We start from the raw sequence: 19,866 nt of genomic DNA, 5'->3' as shown, positions 1-19,866 counted from the left end.
GCGACTTTGGGTTTTCCAACCACCTTAAACCTCTATATATTGGGTTTCTGTTTGTTTATATAGTGCAGTTGGAGTGTGTGTGTGTGCAACCCCATTTATGTGCGTCCTCCTGGGATGTTGATAATGACGCAGAGTGGCAGCACCACTCAGACGTCTGACTCAGACTGCGCCACCCGGACTTCAGTTAATTAACAAGCTAACGGCCATTTATTGGGCCAAGATGATTAAAAGCACTTCTCTTCCAGCATCAGTCTCAGGAGTAGTCGCAGAGAGAAATGGTTACTTGAAGATGCAAATCTGGTAGGTACAGTGGAGATAGAAGCTAGTGGCTGACTATGCAAAGTGTTTTCATTTCCAAGATTTGCAGACAGTTGAGTCTAGTCCCTTATTTGTCCAAGATCCCTCCAGATTCCAACTTGGGATCATGTTGTCACAATTAATTAATTTCTTCACTTTTTTGGACAATCTTTAAAAATCCTTCAGTATGGTCACAGCTTCACAGATATGCTCTCACATATAAAATCATTTAAAATGACTCAAAATGGTTAATTACCCACTGAATGGTGAATGTCTTTTATGAGGTCATTGCTGTATTTTCTCTTAGATTTCAACTCTCCCTTCCTTGGTTTCCTGCTGTCCTTTTTTTCATTTCTTTTTTTTTTCAATTTGTCCTTCTCTTTGTTTCTCTTTAAGCCTGCTGTGAGGCTGGGAAGTAGCCAAGAACTCGGGGGAAAATGCCCAGCAGCAGAGCTGAAGTTAATAGTGAATATATTAAAATACCCTTGTAAACTAAAATGTGTCTCTCGTTTTCCCTTAATCTGACAATCCATGAAATGTATGTATACAGCAGCCAAAATAGTCACGTCCTCATTTACACGTGTCTGCAGATGTACAGTTGGCACCTCGTCTGTCATTCTTGTTGCATTATTAACCCAAACCCCTCACCCATTCTTCTTACATACGCACACACAGCCATATGTACACAGCATGAGGGCACAGGGGACGCCTGCTTTTAGTCGACCACCTTATGAGAACAGAGGCTGATGAAAAATTCAGCTCACTTATCCCGAGCGGCTTAAAGCAAAGACTGTTTGGTTTTTCTCATCTTTCCTGTGTCATTTTGTGTTTCAGATTGTCATTCCCTCTGCTCTCATTTTCTTTTTGTTTTTAATTTCTGACATCCTACTTCTGTTTCTCCTCTTCTTACATGGTTGAAGCACCATCTCCCTGCTAAATAGCAAATGGCTTGTGAGTGTGCCGTGATTCCAGTAGCGTACCTGATGGCGACTGGGCAGTGCTTTGGGTCAACATTTGCCCTCCACTTGGCTTGAACTACAAACCTTCTGCTCAGTCAGGCCATGTGACCACAGCAGTTGAATATGTTTCTGACCCGTGACTTGGCAAGGTTTGAATTCATATGGTGTAGAGTTGGCTTTGTAACAGTTAACAGGCTAGACCAGATTCTTTGTGCTCATGTACACCCGATGTACATTTGTAAAATGAAGCATAATAAACGTGAATTTCCTCTCTGTCAACAGCTTTTTGATGTAAGGTGCAGAAAGTTGACTTTTGGTGTAGATTATTCTGTTTCAACTTGTCAAATGAAGCACTCTAGTCAGTTTTACATTTTTAAATTGCTTCATCATATTGTATTTGAAAGCCGGTGCTGTCTTGACTCACATTGTTCATTAGGCTGAAGCCCGTTGAAGCTCTGCTGAAGCTGCTGGTGGACAAGGGCAAAAAGAAGGCAGCAAGGATGATGATTGAAATGCAGCTCGGATAGAACTATATTGAATCTAATCTGTTTATACAACCTCACCTCCAGTCTCCCTCCTGTCTCCTCTCATTTCAAACTTGACAAACAAACAAATATACACACTTGTGCATAAACACACACACACACCTATGCAGAGCCCTACACTTTATGAAAGAAACAGAGGTCCTTCGCTTATCTAGCAGGTGAAATCTGAAAAAAATGGAAGTGTTGCATTTGCATTTTAATTTGCCCTCAATCAGGCATTGTGTTTGGTGTTGCAGTGAAATTGCCTGGTGTTTGCTCCGCGCCCCTATTTATAGGGGCTTCATGAGAGACGGGCCTTAAATTCAAATCTGGCTGCTATCACAGTGTATGGAGATGAGGCTTCCTCTCTCTTTTTTCCTCTGTCACTCATTCTCTGCAAATCTGCTTTTCTCTGCCTTTCTTTGTTTTTTCATTATTCTATCTCACTTCTTTATTATTTCCCTGAACTTTGTTGGTTTACACCTTTTTTCTTCTCTTTTCCATCTCTCTCTCCACATTTCTCTCCCCCATCCGTATTGATCATTGCCAGGAAAGTGAATACACAGATTTCATTAGTGATGCCATGTGTCCCAATACTCAGCTTTGAAGGGCTCTACCAATCGAGGAATCATGACCCCGCTCTGCCCTCATCATTTCAACCTTCTGCTATTGCACCACCCACTCCCCTGATATCGTCTGCTCTCTCTCCATCCGCTTTTTCTGCTCTAGCTGTTTATAACATGGCCGTATGGTGTCGGTGGCAGATGAAGGACCTCCTTCACACAACTGATCTCTGGAGTCCAGACCAGTGGAAGTTTAACCAAATAGTGACTTTAAGTATCTGAGGAAGGGGTGTGTAGTAAACAGTGTTTGCAGAAGTGTGTGGTTAATGGTGCCGACCTCCCCCCAGGTCGTTATACAGCAGTCTGATAGACAGTGCACACATACGTGATCAGACTGCTTACTTTATCACTGACTGCACATTACATTTGAAAGGAATAGGAAAAAAATGCATTACATGACTGAGTAAAGCTGGTTGTTAAAACCTTGTACGTTTAAACCTCATACTGTAGCATTCTGAACATTGTCTTCACCTGTTTTCTTTCATGAACATCTGAGGGTACTCAAGGTTTTCTGCCCATATCTGTGCTCTTTATAGCCATCTGCTTGAGCTGCTAAAAGCACGATCAGTCCAACATTCATGATTTGCACATTAAGAGACAAAATGCCTGATGGCTTCTGGTTGTAAAATGAGATGTACATACATTTGATTAAATGTCCTTACAAGCCAATCGAGGTGTTGTGATTGGTTCCTCCACTGCTCAGCTTTGTCAATGCAGCCTCTCACTCAATAGGCCAAGACCCTCAGGGACATGACCTTTGAGCTCTGTGTTGGCTGTTGTGATTGTTTGATATATGATGTCAAGAAGGGCTTTAGAGGTCAGAACAAATGACACTTCCCCTTTAATTCTCAGGGAGCAGAAAGTCAACTGTAGGACAGCAAACTATAGTAGAGCAGTGTGTGTCTGTGTAGCATGTTTTATAATGAGGAAAAGTGTGTGTGTATATGATTCAATTGTGATGGCGCAGAAAGGCCCATGTACTGTTTGCTTTAGTTTATAAAGCTGTTTGTTGGTGCTGTGCTGATGTTTTTTCTAACTTGTCAATTATTTTGGTCACAAAGTCATTCAGTCATAACATTCAGAAAAGAAAGTTCTGTGTTAGCCTACATTATAAATAACAACATAATGAGCCAGTGTAAATTTTGTTAAATCCACCCGCTACAGAGATGACATTTCTATTTTTCTGTTGATATCCCATAATTATGTAAAGTTCACAAAACAGGAACAAAAATTCAACCTTGCCATGTTTTAATTTAGTACTGCTTGTGTAATTTTTATCATCGCTGCCCTATTAGTCAGGGCTAATTATGGAAATGCTGTTTTTGAGTTGTCATGTTGATGTACTCTAATTACCTAAGGCCCCATCTGCAGATTTTATCACTCAACATGTTGCTTCTCTTGGTCACTGCATGTCTGTCCTGATGATACACTATTGGCTCAATTACCACACACATCCACACATTTGAAAATGAGCAAATGTGCACCGACACACACTCAGAGACATGCAGCTGTCATCTGAATTACATGTGCAAATGTGTGTGTCACTGGCTTCTGTAGAGACTTGTTGGAGTGGATGTGAACAGTGAATGTGCATGAGTTACTGCAGCAGAGATGGGAAAATCTGAGTGTGTGTGGTTATGGTACATTTCCCAAATCACATAATGTACTGAGTAGTAAGCGTGTATATGCAAGTGCTTTTCCATCAAAATTCAAGTGACAAAAACTCTTCTCATATTTACTATGCTTCACTCTTTTCAGCTGTCTCATCTTCATCTGTTGAGTATATGAACAGAGATGGGATTTGATAACTGAATTGGGTTCTCTATCCACATAGCTAATCCGGGATTAATTTTGTTTAATTAGTTTGTTATCGACTGTATATTAACTGTTTTGCAGGACAAAAGAAAGGATGTAGTTTTTTAAGACCTCAGCTTCTAATTATGTTAATAACACATTTGGTAATTTTAATTGTGGTTTAAAGACCGGTTACCAGACAAGCATGACTGACAATAATAGAAACTATGGTAATTGACTGTCAAACCTAAACCATGGGCATTCTGCTGTGATAAAGGCTTGTATGGCTTTCACCATGTGTTTTGTTACTGCTCTGACATTTTTTTATCTCTATGACAATTTTTTTTCGTCTGCTGTGTTTGCTCCTCACTGATGAGGCTATGCTGCTGCAGCTGCAGACGTCGTTGAAGCAGAGTGAAAAGACTGTAAATACTACTTTATCATGCAGTAGATGTCAAATAAATAATGCAGTGATATTTTGCATACACAGTGTAATTAACTTTACCTGACAATCCATCACTGTTACTACAGGTCACAGAATACCGTGTACCTCCAGGTGTTATGGTGTGGTATTATTCTGTGGGTGAGCTTCTCACTTAACAAAAACCATCTCTAAATATGAATTTGTTTCAGGTTGGCCTCTAGAGAATCCATCACTTTGTTTATTAGAATCCATAAATTACATCTGTTAGGGCACAGGTGGTGCTAGAAAAATTATTTATTGTGATGTCTACCAAAATTAACACTAAGGCTCGCTAAGACCCGCCTTCTTGACTTTCAGCAAACAATCAATAGAACAAATGACGGCCATGTGCCCTAGACACAACCATCTTTCTCAGAAATAAAATGCTGTTTATTTATGTGAAATATTTTGTGTCTTTGGAGAATGAAGGATGGAGAAAGGTGCAGCTTCACTGGAAAGGCTCACCAGTCTGCACTTGCTGAATTTTAGTGTGTACCTTTTTTTTTTTTTTTTTTTTTTTTTTTTTTTAAGTTATTATTTTCTGTGTATTTTTACCCTTGGATTTAGGAAGAGATATTGGGATGTGTCTCCATCCCAGGTTACTTTGCCACCATGAAACCAAACATTTAACAATTAGCAGCATAAGTATCTCCCTACACACATGGGCCCATTATTGTCAAATACTGACACTCTTTGTTGCCGTACACAAATGAATACCTGCTCTCACAGTAAAGTTGCACACCCCCACTCCGACATAAAGCAAACTGATAATTTAAAATGGCAAGCTGAGAAAGATATCCTTGTTTCCTGCGGTGTTCTCCCACCACTCCAGTTTACCAGTGAAACCAGTAGTTGCCTCCGGCATTAGCACCCAGGGAAGTGTAGTAGCAGTGGCAGTGGCAGCCCTGTGGTTAACAGCTAGAGGAAAACAAGTAATTAGCCCTGATAATTAAATCCTCCAGTCAGCCAGCCAACCCATGCTGCACAACCATCCTGCTTTTCTGTCCATTTACACAAACAGTAGAATTGGTCTGCACAAAAATGAGGAATTAGCAGATTAATTCTGTTCTATTATCTGTACGATGATAAGCAAATAAACAATTGGCTGTGGGGAAATAAAATGGGATAATGGCTGTTGGGAGGATGAGGAGGAGGGTGAGGAAGACCAGGGTTTTTGGTGCTTAACATCCAGTGGTACAAATGAGGAGCATAAGCTGGCTGTGGCTTCACACAGGACTGGAAAGATTTTAATTTGTGTGCAACTCTGTACCTGGTGTTCTCTGTTTTCAAGGTGTGTTCTTGCACTTGTATGTTTGTGCATAGATACTTAAGACCAAACACTCAGCATGCACTCCCCTGTTTTTGCATTCTGTGCTATTGGTCTCTTGTTTACCCAGGGGGAGTCATCAGTAAGGGAAGTGCTCTTTGTCTCTCATTAGAGCAGCTCTTTGATTTCATTAATTACTGACCTGCTGCTGCTGTGGTTTGGCACAATCTGGCATTCTAACCACTCACAGCTTACTGCCGCTGCTCTGCTCCACTCTGCATTATTTATTTATCGCCTTGCCTTGATAATTAATAACTATGATTTTCCAAGGAGTCCTTCTTGATGTGTGCATATGTGTGTATGTGTGTAGATCTGTGTGCTTATCCAGACTGGATCACTTGCTGTTCTAAAAATCTTCACAGTTTCTACAGTTCCTGTCACATCCTTTTCAGCTTTTTGTTTCTTTGTATCAGAGCGAGTGCAGCAGGTCTCTCGTCGAGCACGGCTCTGCTGAGAGCTCCATCTAATGTGGATCTAACATCACCAGCTCACTGCCAGATTATTAAAGGCCTGTCTGAAATTATCTCGGTGGCACTATTCAACCACAGAAACTTAGGAACTCTTTAAAGAATAAACCATTTGTGACAGAGTGCACACTTAAAAACTATCCATACATACATGCAGTGTTTTTTCCTTGTGTTTTCTGGTCTTGTTAGTCCTTATGATTCATCTGTGGGTATGTACAGAAGAAAAGATCAACAGCAGGATCAACTTTATTTCCTACTAAAAAAAATGGACAAGAAAAAAAACCCACACACTTTGTAATTTCCTTCGACAATGTAACATACAGCTTAAGCCCTTTTAGATTGGATGTCCCTACTGGCAGGACAATAACACTTGTAAGTGTGTTGTAAACTTTGTGCCTTTGTAACTGTGTCATGCTATTCCTTCTTTGCTTCATAATTCCAGTGGCTGTCATCTTAGGGTGTTTACTAAAATGACTTACGATTTTGTTTTTCTTGTAAGGACAGTCTCATATGTAGTATTGAATCTTATTTTTGTTTCTCTTCATTCTAGCATATCTCATCCCTCATCTGCCCATAATATCCATTCCAATTACCCTTCATTCCTCTCCCATTGTTTTTGTGCCATTTATAGTGGACTTGTGTCAGAGTGGGCAGGCAGTCTGTTTTCCTGGCCAATTCACTGTGACCAAAGTCGTCTTTTCTGCTGTCTCCCTCCTCTCTGTCCCTGCATAACAGAGCTAGTTATAGAGCCAATTGACTGATTGGTTGTTGGTCCCATCGATCCTCAAGGTCACACTGCTGACTATTGATGAATAGTCCCACAATGCAATCCTTCTGTCTTTCCGTCATCCCTTCCTTTCTTTTACCTCTCGTATTTTCTTACTTCTGTCCCCTCTACTGCCCTGCTTAATCTATCACTCACCTCATTTCATCTCCAGTCTCCCCTTCTCCCTCCATCTCCACATTTATCTGTCCGGATGTCTGTCTGTCCTTCCTTCACTTCATCTCTTCTGCGTCTGTTGCCACTATCGTTCATCGATGCAGCAGTGATCGATGCCGAGGATAATGGGTGTTGGGCCCATGGGGAGCCTGCAAAGGCTTTACGGGGCCACAGACGTGGCGCTGATACAACTTGGACGATAGCAAGAGAGAGTAAAGATGAATTGATGGCATGTGAAGTGAGATGGTAATGCCGCTCAAGGTAAAGAGGAAGAAGAGAGGGTAAAAGGACAAGGAGAGACAGACAAACCGAAAATCAAAGAGGAGAGATAAGGTGAGGAGTATGTGCCCAAGGGCAACTATGGGTGACTTCTGGAGGAAAGACAAGACAGGTTATGAGAAAGAACAGAGGTGGAATATTTCAGAAGTGCTGACTTTATTTCATGCACTTTTTGAGTGAATTCCTTAGAATGAATTAATATACCTTTGTCTTGAGCTCGAAAGCTCTGTTCAAAGACAGTGGCCTTAATGCAAACGTGACGTTCAGCCACAGTAGAGCTAATGTTATATCAGTATATTACTGAAACTGTAAAAGAATAATCCAGCACTACAATGCTGATACAATTAGTTCCCCCATAATGGAGAATACAGTATTTTTCTCCCTTTTCTGTGTTGGGTATACAGTTATCTTTGGTTATATCTGTGGATTGTCAAAGAATCAAAGGGTTTGTTCAGATATTATGTGCATTGTATGGTTTTGATGTATTTAGTAGAGCATGCAGCCAAAAATTAGGCTTTAGCATAGTGTTTAATAGGCTTAAATATAAGGTTACTAGCTCATTCTTGAATGTGGAAATAATCCACTCTTACTAACATACTCAGCAGATGGCTATGTATTAACCCAGTTTAATGGCTTTCTCAAAACGTCTTACTACACTCATAGCTGTAAGATAGAGGTTTTCTGAAATAAATGAATGTGAGACTATTAGAGGATGGAATGCAGTACGTCAGCCTGTCTATATAGAACCAAATCTATTTTATTAGAGCTACGTTGGCAGCATTAGAGATGAGTTGACTGAAAGTTAATGATGCACAGTGTGTCTGTGTAGGTGTATGTGCAGCATATGCATGAAAACATGTACCGAGGAGTTCTCTGTCAATCACAATGCTTTCGATTGAAGGGGTGAGCCTGGGCATAAATAGAAATCACATGTAATGAGTAAAACCTGACTCAGTGGTTGTTGTCGTTTACTTATAGATTTACTTATAGACTATCACCCATTGGACACACTATTTTCATGTTTTTAAGAGGATCATGGGGTAACCAGTTGTAGTTTCCATTCATTTTCAGTCTGTCACATTCAATTTTGCACAGCTGTTCAGTGGTCTATGGTAACCTGTAATATCAAATGCAGCAGATATAAACTAAATAGTTAAACATAAACAATTATTTTCACCTGTTGATGCCATTCATTTCCAGAATCGGGTTTGACCAGGAACTGCACCTTTTGCCATTTGCTATTTGAGATCAATCTGTAAGACCTGAATAGCACAGTTGAAATTTTACAAAAGCACGGTATGTTCCACTGTAGGAAGTGCTCTGTAAGCAGTGGAGCTGTGCTGCTCCTGAAATTGTTTGGGGGAAAATTGCTGGTTCACCCTGGTTTCATACTGAGGTGTTTATACAATGCATGTTTTTAAGGCATTCATCTCACTATAAAGCTGTTTTTGAAACCTAATTTTCTGTGAAACAATGTTGTTGGTGTGTCTGCTTTTCAGTGACTGGATGGTGTGTTTTGTTTACCTCTGCACAGCAGGATGTTTGCTTTGCAATGCACTATGGGAAGATAGGAGGGAGAAAATGAATACTGTTATGGCCCTAGAAATGTGTGTGGAGTGTGTGTTCATTTATTTCTTTAGTTCCATGGACAGTTTGAACCCAGGGGTGAGAGCAGTGCGTATATAAGAGAAAACAAGCTGGTGGGAAAACAATAAAAATACAAGCTACTGAATTGTACTTCAACTTTTCATCAAATGTTTTAGGGTGCACAGACTGTTGTTTTGTGTCTATTGTTGTGTATATATGTTGACCCCCAGTCAGTCCTGTATGCATCAGCATTGCTGCAGGTACTTCTCATTCTTTCAGCTGTCAGTGAATAAAAGAAAGAGAAGGCAGAATAGAGCAAAACAGGGAGGGGGAGACTGAAAGAGACGAGGAGAGGTGAATGTAGAAGACGACCTAATTTAATCTAAAGTGGTTCTCAAATTGAACCAGAGGGAAAACAAAGTCAGCACAAAACCTTGGATGCTCCTCTGTACTTATGTAAGGCTCTGCTCTCCCCTTCCCTTCCTGCTCTCCCCTTCCCCTCCTGCTCCTCCCTCACTTATGAATAAGAAAGAGGGAAAAATGGACAGAGCAAGGGGGGGGGGGGTTGCAAAAAGGAGTACTGAAGGAATGAAAAGGGTGAAAGCAGGTGAGAAGAAAAATGGTGGAACTGAAGAAAAAACATGAGAAGAAGAGGAGAGGCATGATATGTAGGCGACTAATAAGTGGGGAGAGGAGAGAACAAAACTGATGAGGCTGTTGTAAAGGATGAACATGACAAGGAACAATAACAAACAGAAACTTTTACTTCTCTTAGTCATGCACAAAACCAGCCTCTCTCTTGCCTTCCCTGTCTCACCATGTTTTGCTCTGTGGCTTTGTTCAACATAGAGGCCTGAATGAGTGTCTAGTTAAATAAGGCAACCTGTGGGCTGCAAAGATCTACTTCTAATTATTTAACAGTCCTCTAAAGGGCTTGCAAGTTTGGCATTCCCACAGTCACCCATAGACTTTGACTCTCATATACTGTACATGTACACTTTACAATATACTGTATATATCCAATAAATGCTGGCAATCAATACTTTGGGTGTAATAATGCATAACATATTCAGATGTAGGTGCACTTACATTATGCATGCACAGCTTCAGATTACATTTAAATACATGCTTTCTCTCTCTCTCTCTCTTCCTCCCTCCTTTTCTCTCTGTCTGTCTGTCTGTGTGTGTGCGTGTGTGTGTGCGTGTGTGTGTGTGTGTGGACATGAATGCCACACATGCCACTTTTGCTTTATGCTCTGTGTTTTTATGACATTTGAAACAGTCTTCTGCACTCAAAAAGGTTAACGCTCAAGCTTGTCACTGCGATGAGGGAATATAATTATGTGTTTGTTTGTGTGAATGTCATTGCGAGAATCTGGTGAGGGAAAGTTTGCTTCTATATACTAAATTTGCAATTCAATGACATTTTCATTCCAGTGTTTTTTGTTTTTTTTAAATTTTTTTTTAGACCCACTCCAGATCTATGGGCAAACAGACATGATATTTTTAATTTGGCATGAACTATAGTAAAGTAATATTCTTATTTGTTGTACAAAATTAGCTAACATGCGCATGCGAACTGCCATAAAAATGCATCATGCACATAAATAAATCCAACCTGAATCCAGCTTCACATCTGTAATAAACTGTGAGATACAGTGAAAGTGGGCTTTGTGAGTTATGCAAGCACATTTAAATGTGTGTTACTGAGGACCACGTATATGCAGACTTACACTTGATTGCCTGTATTTGAGAGTTACTTGATGATATCTGGTTGGATAAAAAAAATAAAAATAAAAAAATCAAAGTCATGCTTGTTATTTGACGAATGACCACTTGTGTTATTCTAGAAAAACAAAAGTAATGGGGCCCCCTTTTTGTTTGTTTTCTTTAAGTCAGTTCAAGGCCTACTGTTTCCCAAAAGCATTTTTATTGTTCTTGTTGTGCAGTGTAATAAAAACATTTTATCACTAAGATGGGTTTGATTGAACAAATGGAAATTCTGAATTGTTTACAAGGTCGCAGCTTTTGACATGTCATTGATTTTCATAGTCTGGCTAGTGGGACTGGGAGAGAGGGTTAAAACTTGCTATTGGAGATATCAAGCAGATGTTTTCAGTGTTGTGTGAGCTCAGTGCATCAGGTCTACAAAAGCAAAGTACACTACTGGGTAACTCAGCCTTTTTAACTGAATGCATAGCAGTATTGTGCAGGAACAGACGATCAGTGAGTGAAGCCTAATATTTCTGGCTTTGTCTCAGCTACTGATGCTGCACAAATGGTTCTTTTAGAGGTTAATTATTTATTTCATGTTTAAAGCTGTAAATGCTAGTGAAGCAAAGATACAGATTAACTGTTGGTTCCTTTTCCTGTATTTTTAAATAAAAAAAAATGCATGTGTCTATTTTTTGACTCATGTGGCCAATAATGAGCTCATGAGGCTCTGATGTGAGCTAAGCCATCAGGCCAAAAACAGACAGCTGAGTCGCCCCAGCATGGGAGAAGCGTCTTTCTCTTTGTCTATTTTTGGCTTCCACGTATTCATCTTTCATCCTCTCACTCTTTTCCATCTGATCTGTCTTTTTAATCTTTTTCTCTATAAGAGTCTTTTTCACCAATGTTTGCCTAGTTGATTTTTGTGATGGAATATTCCAGCTTTTTATTTCTAGCACTTTGCTTTTAGTGCTGCGACTCTTCCTGAAGTGGTTTCTACATTTGTCCCTTCACTTACCATCCCTTAAATAGTTTTTGCATGGTCCACTCGTTCTGTTAAACGCCTCATGTCTTTACTGAAAACCAAGATTTGAAATAGCTCTTGTGAACTTGAGCCCGCAGTCACAAAAGAAGGGGAGCTGCTTTGGATTTCTGTGTCCATGTAATGTAACCTGATACATTCATTAAGAAGAGCAATTGCTCTTTCAAAATCTTTTTTTAGTTTTATAAGTCAAGTCTTTTCTGTGCGCGTTGCCTTTGCAGAAGTTTGACTTTCGGCTTGGTTGCCAGCAAAGCACTGTTCTGGCCTGTATCTAGCAGCCACTCTGTCGTAACAATAAGACCTGACAGCACTCTCACCACACTCACTATATCAATCTAGACAGCCAATTACAACCTTTTACAAGACCCTACAAATGAAAATAAGTTCCTTTTCGCCTACGGTCTCTCTATTTCTGTCTCTTTCTCTGTCTTTTGCTCTGTCGACATGTTACTTCTTTTTCATTGGTGATCTTTCTTTTGTTCTCATTTTCTGTTGGGGGAAAAAGGAAGGAATATCAATGCACCTTAGTGCTCAGGATCATACTGTAATAAAAACATTTTCAGTTGTGTATTTATTCAGTAGCAGCAGGTTTAACTTTAATAGCGTCTCTCTTTCTTCCTTAGGTGCCTGACTCAACCTGTCGTTTCTGTTCTTTTTACAGTCACTCCTCACTCTTTGCTTGAATTTTGCTTTTTCCTCCTCTCCCATTTTTTTCCCCTTAAACACACACTCATTGCTTTCGCTCTCTCTCCCCAACTCACTCAATGACTCTTTTCTTTCATTCCCTCAAGTGCACACAACCATGCGTACATACACACACACACTCGCTTTACTGCCCCTGGAAGCGATTTGTCTTAACAGGTGGTCATTCAGATTCAAGACTGGCACTGCATGAGAGGTAGAGGAGGGGAAATGGGGAGGAAAACCCAAGAGGTACAGGAGAAGACAAGGAGGGAAAGATGATGAGTGACTGAGTGATTCGAAGGAGAAGTGCTAGTGCTAGAGACATTATGTACTATGTTATGTGCCCTGTCTCGTCAGTTGAATTAAAGATGGCACCACCATATACTAATTTCAATGCAGTACGTGTGGCCTTCGCTTCCATGCAGTTGTTCTAAAATGTAGACTGTCATTGCTGGTGTTGAAAGCCTCACTGGCTCCTATACACTCTTCTTGATGGCTGCAGCATTACTTCTTTATGAATGGCCTATGTCTGTAACACAGCAGTTTGTAAAGTATGAAGAGGAATTCTGATCATACAGCACCTGCACACTAGCTACTGTTCAAGGCGAGCTCGGATTTCAGGATTTTACCTTATCATATAAAGCTGTGGGAGGAGAGGATTAGCACATTAGCTCACAGGATGTAGCTCATCACACACAAAACCAAAACCCAGCTCTGCTTCCTTTCTGACAGCCCACCTCACAGGCTGGCATAACAAGAGCTTACATGCACTCAGGGTCATCATTTACAATTTTATGGGTTTATCGTTTTATTAAGTACTTTAATTTTGCTGATACTTTTTTTTAAAGCTTTCTTTAGTACCCTGAGTGCGTTATGTTGTCACTGTAGATAAAGATGTAGGGAAACTATTAAACAGGAGTGAATGTAACTGGCTGTTACAAAGTTAGCATTATAGAATAGCTTTATTTGACTAGTCCTAATCAACCTAATTTCTTATGGAAAGGAACTTTTTTTGGGCATGTACGTGCACATTGATGCACAGTGCTGCAAACTGACAAATCAATCCATTATGGAAAAAATATAGTTCATAGTGCATATAATATACTTCATAGTTTATGCTGTGGCTTGACAGCCTATTTCAGTACATTGTACAAATAAGAGAGTCTTTTTACCATGATAGAATTTAACCATTCACTCCGTTGTTATGCATCATGTAGGTAATTGTGTGGCAGGCTTGGTTTCTTTACTGTATGTCACATTACCGAAGTTAAAGGTTTAATAACTCTTGTTTGAAGTTAATGTGCTCTCATGTTATAACCATTGGCTCTGTGTATGTGTGTGTGTGTGTGTGTGTGTGTGTGACACAGAGAGACAGAGTGTGTGTGCGTGTGCATGTGCGTATCAGGGGCAAAGTGAGTTCCCATGACACCATTTGTCTTGGAAGGTGGTGTGTGTTTGCGTCCATTTATACACAGCATTTATCTTTTATGTGCCTGTTTGTGTTTTTATGTGACACTTCATATCCCCATCCATTTATCCTTTTTTTTATCTGTCCTACAGCAGTATTACTGTATTGCTTCTGTTGAACTATATATTATCTTCCCTCCTGCGTCTTTGAGCAGCAGAGTGGTGTAGCAAACAGGAAGATCATTCTTCATATGAAGTGCAGCGATTCTGGCCCTCTAAGTCCCATGTTCCCGCCCTGCTCTTGTGTCCTCGAGCAAGACTGTAAATTCCAACCAGCCTCGAGGGTGCTACTGCTTTGATATTTCTGTTTAGGGGGAAAGTAAAGAACCTGTTTCCGTCCTTGGGGATCAACTACCCTCTGAGAAATTTCTGTGTTACAGGTGTACATACCTGTGAATTTTTCATTTTGCAGCCATCATATACTGTTTGACACTGTTCTCTATCCTTTATGTTTCCGTTCCTCAACCACCTCCCAGGGCAGCTGACTTATTTTGAGGCAACCATAAATATGGCTATATTTTTCTAAAATATCACACCTGTCTTGAGTTTTTTTTTTTTTTTTTTTTTTTTTTGGGACAAAATCAAGTCTCAACTCACTGACACGAGTCCAAATCATATCCTGTCAATGCAAGTCTGAAGCCACTGAGAGAAGTACAAGTCCAATACCAAGTCTGTGGAGACACATCTAAGTAACATCTCAAATCTCAGAACATTCAGGTCCTTGAAGTCAAGTGTTTATCCCCAGGTGAGATCACATTAATGGATAGACCCTATAATGTACATACAGTATGTGCATATGGCTATGGAAGGTAGCCAGTCGCTGTCTGAAGTCTCAGTTTCAGGGGATTTAAATCTCAGCTCCCACTGTGACTTGATCTGACTGGAGTCTGATTTGTCAAGGCTACAGCTCTGCTATATTTTATGTCTGTCTTAGTTTCAGCCTGTTTAAAGGTTCAGTTTCTCCTTCCACTCTCCAGTTGTACAGTATAAGGATGATAATGGCTGGACAATAGTTGTTCCAGTCAACAGTCAGTGACCTGTGCTTATCTCCGTCTCTGTGTTTTTTTCTTCAGGGAAGGCTGAGCTTCCTGAGCCTCCTCTCTGCCTTGGTGTAGACTAGCTGATAAGTAGCCCACAAGTAAGTTACAGGGAGGACAGCAGTTCAGTGCCTGACCTAATGCTGAAAGTATAGCACGTTATCAAAGTGAATTACACTTTTACTGGGTGGATATAACACATCTGTGTTTGTCAAAATATAGCTGTGTACAACATTGTGAGTTGTGTCTCAGCAGATTTGGTTAAAATATTCTCTGTCTACATACCTTTGTTTTATTAGGCATGTACAGCATGATGATGCATTTCTTTTTGTTCACCCTTTTCTTTCTTCTTCTCTTTTAATTAAACTCTTGGCCTTGTGAGTGTCAATTCAAAAACTAAACACACACTTAGTTTTAACAGAAGAATGAGCACCCTTAACCTAGGAAGCCCTTGAAATTGGCCTCTGACAGAGCTCTCTTCATGTTGCTGTCTAGTGCTATAAAGCAGAAAATAGCAATATAAGAGCCTGTTACATGCTGGACAAAGGCCAAATTTCAGTGTTTGCCTTTTCCTGAGTGCTGTTGGTTCACCAAAAACCCCCTTCTCTTCCTTTTGAATAGTTGACCTGAACACACAGACACAATCTTTTCCTTCAGTGCTCGCTTTGTACCTGAGCGTCAGCAAGGCTGAGGAACTCAATTAATGCATCACACAAACCAAAGAAAGATAAAAGTGTGGGTGAGGCAGTGGAGGAAGGTAAAAATAGATACTTACACTTTAGATACACTTTTAATGAAAGCATCTTATGTCAAACCAAAGAAGAAAGGATGTCAAAATCCCTTAAAGCCTGCACCTCCAACAAACCTATGAATGAACACCAAAGCACATACTGCAGGGACACACAAGGTTGTTTAAAAATTTACAAGTACTGAGACCCTTGTGGTGGCTATGGGTTAGGGGAGACAACAGGTCATTCACTAATCACAGCGTTTGTGGTGCAATCCTGTCGACGTGCCCTTGAGCAACGCAGTGAAATTGCTCAGTTAAATGGCAAATGCAGGCCTTTTACCATTAATTGTCCTGCTTTGCTTTCTGCAGCCAGAAGCCTTAATAAAGGTCTCAGAAGATGTTTTCCATTCCATTCAGCACTGCTGTTTTTTGCCAGCTCTTTTGTCTCATCCAGACGTGTGGTTCCTGGAACCTGAGAGTTCACTAAAATGAAAGGTTTGAATTTGAAGACAGACATGAAAATAGTCTTTCCTCCATTACTGGGGCATTTTCTGTGGCCAGCAAAAAGCTTTGAAAGTTCCCTTATTCCAACTTTTCTGATCAAATCTTTTTGATCCTCCCCAATGTTCTACTCATTTCTAATTGTATGATACATGAAGAGTCATAGTGAGCAGTAATTAATTACAAGACATAAAGCACTCTTTCTTTACTCAAACTCTCCACATAATGTGGCCAAAGCAGAAAAGAGTGTTTTTATGCATCGTGTGTCATCTGGCTGTGATTGTAATGTCTTTCTAGTGAAAAAATTGGGCCTCGCCTTGTGTCTCCTAAATAGAGGTGAGGCCAAATGGACAAAAAAGCAAAACTTGCTCACAGAAACACATTGTCCTCATAATGATGGGCAATTACTTATGAAACAAGCATCAAAATTACTGTTTAGTAGCTAATGTGTCACAGCTATTAGTCAGAGCCATGTATAGCAGAAATGGAGAGCTTTTATTTCTTTGTCTCATGTTCTTTCTTTAACTTTCTCCCTCTTTCCTTTCTGTGACACTGGCTTTGGTTTTCTTACGAAACTTTTTTTTGTCATCTTCTCATTTTCTGTCTCTTATCTGCCTCTCTGTTCCCTCTGCCCCCAAAGGTCCATTAGTCTGTCTAACTAGGCTGTGATTACAGGACTTATGTATTCAGTGTGTGATCATAGTGCCAACTTTGTCCTCCGACTCTCTCTCTGACTGACTGACTCGCAAAGGCACACTGATCCCGCTGTGTATTACTCGGTGTATTCATTTATTTGCACTTCATGTGCTCCTTTCTCTTCCTTTTTTTCCCGTCTCTCTTGCCAGCTCAACTTTTTCTGTCTTTGTCCTTAATGTTGACTTTTTCTTTTTACTCTTCGCCCTCCTTGTTTTCTTTCATTGTCTTTGGATCCCGTCTCAACCCCTGTGTCTCTCCACCACCCTTGCCCTCTTCCACTCTAATCTTCTCCAAATGCCTGTATGTTATCAGCTAACCACAGAACCATGCTTTGGGCACCCAATGGTGGTAACCCAGTAACAATGAAGTTAAGTGTTTAGTAAAGGATCTCTCATGGTCCAGCAAGTCTTTCTTGTACTCTAGCAAAGCCACAGATGTCTTGTTTTCAAACATACCCCAAATAGAAGAAGGTTTTTGTGTGTCCAAACTATGTTGACACTATGTTGAACGGGTCTTTTTTGATATATAACATTCATATAACCTTTGTGTTAATATTCTTCCCCTGACTGGATGAGTAGTCATGTCCTCAGGATGAAAAACTGTAGAAAGTCATGTCATACAAAGGTTCAACCGGTGTATTGATGGGTTTATTTTTGACTTGATGCTTTGTGTGAAACATTACAAATCGTTCATTTTTGGTACATCAGCTCCTCCTTGTCAGAGGGTGACTCATTAAGATTACAGGTCTTGAGTTGCCATATTTTTAAGAGCTACATCATGAGTCAGACTGCGTAGGTTTTTCTTTTTGCTCAGCAGGACATCCATGTGACCAGTTGTTATTTTTGATAAGGCCAAATATTTGTCATGAAGCAGTGGGTATGAGATAAAACAATGTCAGAATAGTTTAGTCTGAGGTGAAATGGTTTCTTGTCAAGGCATCTGCTAGTCTAAACAATGTGGCGCAGGTTCATTTTCAGCAGTCCTTACATGGCTCCTGATATGAATGAAAGTGGAAGCAGAAAGCCAAGGTTTAAGCCAATTATGACCCTGAAGTACTCGAATGAAAGCAAAACGTTTCAGTGATAGAACAAAAGTGCTCACTGCACAGGGTGTTCTTGAAAGGGCTAAAAAATGCCTGGTTGTCAGACCTTGGATTGCCTTAAGGCTGAAGGTGTCGAGAACAGGGTAGAAAACTTAAAAGTGTGTGTGTGTGTGTGTGTGTGTCTGTGAGTATGCGTGGTACGTGTCTGTGTGTGTGTGTGTGTGTATTTGAGGTGGTGTATTTTTAAGCAGACAAGCTTAAAGCATGGATAACTTTAATATCAGCAAAATCCTTTGAAAATGAGGCGATAACGCAGCTCGCCATATGTCACTACAGATGTTGATATCACATTATAGATTAAGATAAATGTGCTGATGATGACTTTCATGTACGCCTGCTGCATAGCACTGAGCCTGAAACAAGAGCCATTCTCACTCTGATGGCTCAAAGACATCCTGACCAGTGAACTGAAGCTTCTTGGTTTGCTACGTCAACTTTGGTTTGAATGTTGTGCTAAAATACTTGACTACTTTGGTTTTCTGACAGACGTTACCTGTTATGGTTATTATGGGTATTTTGCACTGTCGGAAGTTGAATTTAGATTTTGTGCTATATCTAAGCGTGAATACTGCAATATAACAGCACCAGAAGCCAGCTTTTATTATTGCTTCATCTGGTTAATACTTCCGCTATTAGTTACTTCATTTTTTTTATCCATAAAGTTAAAATGATGAGATATGTATGTTTTTTTAATCTAACTCTCACATGTAAAAGCCTTAAACCAGAGAGGATGTGTCATTTGTTTGAATGACAGAAATGTTTCATGGCTTACTTGCAGATTAACTTTTGTTTATTCAGTGCATTCCTGTTTTTAAGTCAACTACCACAAAAAAAATCTTTTAGTGAAAAAATTCCCAAGCTACTTAAGTGTGAGGGTTTTATGCTTTTCTACTTTTGAAGGAATGGTTGTACATAAAAAATATTTAGTTACCTTCATCTTACTATGTGTCTCCTATTTGAGCAGGTGATTCTAAATAATCTGTTATGGCCATGTCCACTGTCCACTGTCCATGGTCCTGAAAACTCAAAGACAAAGCCTGCTCCCTGTCTGTGGTACTGAAAGAAAAACACACTGGATGCACACTTTAAAACTGAAAGTGACCTCAGTGTGCTGTTTGTATCTGGGCTTGTTCTGTGGTTTCACATGTGTTTTTACTGTTGAAGCCAGAAGAGGATGGAAATCTCTTTGTCCAGCTTAAGTTCTCAGCAGATGGTATTAATGCACTTATCAAATGATACATTCGCCCTCACCAGATTTTGATAAGCCTGGCTCAATGTGTTGATGGCTTTCTATCATTATTCCAAATACTACATGTCATGTCGCCTTCACAGCGTTAAGGCTATTAAGAATTTTCAGAATTAGTCTTTATCCTGTTTTATTCTTATGCACTCAAGGCACACTGTTGACAAAATTATTTATATTGACAAGATCAAATAAAAGCAGAGCACCTTAACTTGACCTCTAACCTCATGCTGTCTTTTTCTTCCTTTTTCTTGTCGATTTCCCGCAGTTGTGCTGCTGAATTCTAAAGAGACTCAGGCAGAGCTGGGCTGGACGTCATATCCTCCTAATGGAGTAAGTGTCCTTATCTGCATGTGCTTGTTTCTACAAATGCTTGATCTATTGCAAAAGC

The 19,866-nt window shown here is 40.0% G+C and overlaps 1 protein-coding gene across 1 annotated transcript in view; it reads left to right on the top strand.

The window, feature by feature from the left end:
• The window catches only part of epha10 (EPH receptor A10), a 125,892-nt gene that overhangs the window by 13,974 nt on the left and 92,052 nt on the right, over positions 1-19,866 (top strand). Inside the window, exon 2 of the mRNA XM_026300212.1 lies at positions 19,744-19,808. Coding sequence (XP_026155997.1) covers positions 19,744-19,808 — 65 coding nt within the window. The remainder of the gene's footprint in view (positions 1-19,743; positions 19,809-19,866) is intronic.

Source organism: Mastacembelus armatus, chromosome 11, assembly GCF_900324485.2.
Source record: "Mastacembelus armatus chromosome 11, fMasArm1.2, whole genome shotgun sequence".
In the NCBI taxonomy this organism is placed as follows: Eukaryota; Metazoa; Chordata; class Actinopteri; order Synbranchiformes; family Mastacembelidae; genus Mastacembelus; species Mastacembelus armatus.
The sequence above is the reverse complement of the archived record's forward strand: the minus strand, read 5'-3'. Positions and strand labels throughout refer to the sequence as shown.